This window comes from Nymphaea colorata, chromosome 10, assembly GCF_008831285.2.
Source record: "Nymphaea colorata isolate Beijing-Zhang1983 chromosome 10, ASM883128v2, whole genome shotgun sequence".
In the NCBI taxonomy this organism is placed as follows: Eukaryota; Viridiplantae; Streptophyta; class Magnoliopsida; order Nymphaeales; family Nymphaeaceae; genus Nymphaea; species Nymphaea colorata.
In genome coordinates, this window is record NC_045147.1 from 12,310,766 (window position 1) to 12,314,398 (window position 3,633).

Sequence of the window (3,633 nt, forward strand, 5' to 3'; positions counted from 1 at the left end):
ACAGCCATATCCCAAGAAGATGGTAAACTATTTAGAATGGTGTATATTTGCATGTTATCAGATATTACATTTCCCACTACTGCTAGGTCCTTAGCCATGACCAACATTTTGTTAACATGGTCAACAACTCTATCTGATTCATTCATTTTATACGAGGTATATTGTTCTAGCAACAATTGAACATGCATAGTAGTAGTGGTGTTGAATTTGGATGAAATACTATCTAACATATCTTTTGCTATTGGACAGTCTTCAAACACTCTGATCAGATCGTCTTCCATGAATGTTAACATGATGGTTTTGGCCATCAAGTCATCATTCTCAAAAGCCTCATATTCCTTCTTTTCCTCATCAGTAGGTTTGTCTCATAAAGTAGGAAAGGGTTTGTTGATCACATAAATCAGTCTTTCTAGAGTTAAGGCCAACATGATCCTACGTTTCCATGCATGAAAATTATTTCCAGTGAGTTTTTCAGTCTTAGCTAGTTCAGAGGCTCCCACTCTTGAAGTCATTTTTTGAAGAACCTGGCTCTGATACCACTGTTAAAAACAGAGAAGAAGTAAAGCAGCGGAAGCTTTCAGTGATTCTTCAGCCACGATTCAGCAGCAGCACCTGCGACAAAATAGAAGAGGAAAGGAAGAAGAAAGAGAGAAATTGATTTTGGGGGTTTGCTTCTAAGAGGCGCAGGTTGATTACTCAACCATCATCGGGTAGATGAACAGAAGTTGGGTTTTATAGACCGCCTCTCAGGATTTCCCCAATCCCAGCTACGGTTATGGCATGGAGAGTTATGGTAAGAATGTAAACGAAAACATTAAATTTGTAAACTTATTTCCCATTTTAATTTCGTAACTGCAGAATCTTCTTTGCATTTACAAAGGAAGGATAGGGCTCAGGGCCACTATCCAACAATTCCCATGTTCACTGGGGAGTAGGCTGACCTTCAAATCAGCAGCAAAGACATCCTTTATAAGTTTCGTTAGATAATATGTAAGTCAAGCCTTTGCGAGCGCATGAGAGTGGCGGAGCCACATGGGCAGTTGCCCAAATTAGTCTTTTAAATTTTTTTATTTTTAAATAAGTATCTTTAAACATTTATTTTTATAAATAAGTGTTTCATTAGACATGATTATTTTTAACGAGTGTCCGTCCAACCAATTTTTCTGGCTCCGCCATATGAAGATTCTACTACTAAAACAAAAACGTCTTTCATCCACCATTTTCTGCATGCTCCATGAAACACCAAAGAAATATAATTTTCCAGGCCATCAAATGGTTGAAAAGTCATTCACCATGAAATTTTTTTCATCCCCATTTTAAAACTTAGAATAGCTTTTCTAGAACACGTTTCCATGAAGACTTATTCCACGCCATCTAGCGACCGTGGACAAGGGAACGCTTTGAGAGGTATAGCTTTCTGCAATGATATGCCAAACTTGGTTCCCACATCAAGTTGCTCGGGAGCCATTCCGTCAGGGAGCTTCCATGAAAATGAATGAAGCAGAGAAGCCAACACCAGATGAACCATGCGGACCCCTAAGGGCATGCCGGGGCAGATCCTCCTTCCGCTGCCGAAAGGGATGAAATGGAAATCCTTTCCTTTGAAATTTATATCAGAATTTAGAAATCTCTCTGGTAAGAAGGATGTTGCATTTTCCCAGCAGGCGGGGTCACGGCTGATGGCCCACGTATTGACAAGAACTTGAGTGTTCTTAGGGATGGTGAAGCCTGCTACCTCTGTAGTTACATCTGCTCTATGTGGGATGAGAAGAGGAACCGGCGGGTGCAGCCGCAGGGTCTCCTTCACCAGTGCTTGTAGGTAAGGGAGCCGCTCGATATCAGACTCCTTCACGGGACGTTTTGTGCCGATGGCCCGTTCCAGCTCGAGCTGAACTGCGGACATCTTGCCTGGGTGTCGAAGCAGTTCGGTCATGGCCCATTCTATGGTGGCAGAAGGTGTGTCGCTTCCAGCAATGAACAAGTCCTGTTTTACCAAGAATTGACAGTGTAATTTGGTCAAATACTTGGTTATTTAATAGTAACGAAGAATGGCGACACAAAGTAGCATAACATGTGGTAATAGCTATAGAAATGAAGGTTTAGAAAAAAATTTAAAAGAATAAAAAAATTAAAAACTATACTTAATAGTAAAAAATTTCTAAAATACTCCAACCCTCTCTTTTTTGATGGGGTATATATTTATTGTGTGCAGCATTGTGCACGCTACTCCATCTTGGCCACAGGGACATGTCATCAGATGTTTTTTTTTTTTCAGACAACTAATTTATATTCTTTTAATATCTTTCTTTTCTTCGTTTGTTCTTTATTCTTTTCCTAAAATATACAACATGAAGCTATATGCCATGCTACTATAATTTTCCTAAACTATAACTTTATTTAGGCAAAGGAGTCGTTTGCTATACAATTGATTCAATTTTTAACTGTGGTTAACAGAAGAACATACTTACGAGAAGGTAAAACGAAAAGATCCTTTTGAAAGTACCCCTACAAAGTAAAGTTTTTCAAGAAAAACAGAGCAGGTAAAATAATAAGCTTTGATATTGAAAATTTGAGATCTTTCCCAGAATCGCTCGAACTCGGTATGAAATCTACTTGACAAAATTTATTAAACTATATGTGATTGGCTTATGATTCAGGCTCTTGTAAGAAAATAATATACATGAAACGAAGAATAAAGAAGAGTGGGGTTGAATAAAAGGGATCTCACCGTTAAGAGAGGCCTGATATTCTCCCTGGTGAACCCTGAGCTTGGCTTCCTGGTGAGTTCAAGAAGCACTTCCAAGAAATCACCATACTTCTTCTTCTTCCCTCCGTTTGCAGCTGCATCCGACTCCATGCGCTTGTCGATCAATTGGTCAAACACACCATACAACCGCTTTAAAAGAGTTCTAGTTCGACGCCGCAGACCTTGAGGATCGACCCACCGGAGCGCCGGGAAGAAGTCGGAAAGGTTTGGCTTTGCGCCGAGTACTAAAAGCTCCCACACAATGCTCTTGACCTCTCCGGTCGACTCCGACTCCAGATCCACCACGTCCTGTGAAAAGATGGTGTTGGCCACCAAGTTTAAGGCTGTTCCGAAGGCGCACTCGGCAATATTGACCAGACGTCCGGCTGCACATGCCGTGTGAACATGCCGGAGAAGGGCTTGAACTTTTTGCTCCCGGAAGCCTGTTAACGTGTCCAGTCTCTTGGGCGTGAACAGCTCGGTGTTGCAGATCCTTCTCAACTCTCTCCATCTTTCTCCGTTCTGACTAAACACCAGCGAGTGGTGGTGGTAGTCCAACACCTTGACGGCGTCTCCGACGGTTCGGCCCGCAAACGCCTGGTCGTGCTTATGGAGCACCTGTTCGGCCATCTCAGCCGACGAGACCACCACGGTGGTGATGAATCCGAGCTGCAGCGCCATGAGCGGACCATGCAGCTGAGAGAGTCTAGCGAGAGACTCATTGGGCATGCTGCCGAGTTCGAAAAGGGACCCGACCACCGGAAAACCTACCGGACCCGGTGGGAGCTTACTGGTTTTCCGGAAACGGATCAGATTGAAAATATACAGGGATGGCAGGAGAATACAGAGCCACAAAATCAGATCGGTGCTTAGCTCAGCCATTTCTC

The 3,633-nt window shown here is 42.6% G+C and overlaps 1 protein-coding gene across 1 annotated transcript; it reads right to left on the reverse strand.

The window, feature by feature from the left end:
* Positions 1–1,303: 1,303 nt before the first annotated feature.
* LOC116263349 (geraniol 8-hydroxylase-like) lies at positions 1,304–3,633 on the reverse strand. Its single transcript, XM_031643049.2, has 2 exons — positions 2,729–3,633; positions 1,304–1,984 (listed from the first exon to the last, which is right to left on the reverse strand). The coding sequence occupies exons 1-2, from the start codon at positions 3,626–3,628 to the stop codon at positions 1,361–1,363; spliced, it is 1,524 nt and encodes a 507-aa protein (XP_031498909.1). The 5' UTR covers positions 3,629–3,633; the 3' UTR covers positions 1,304–1,360.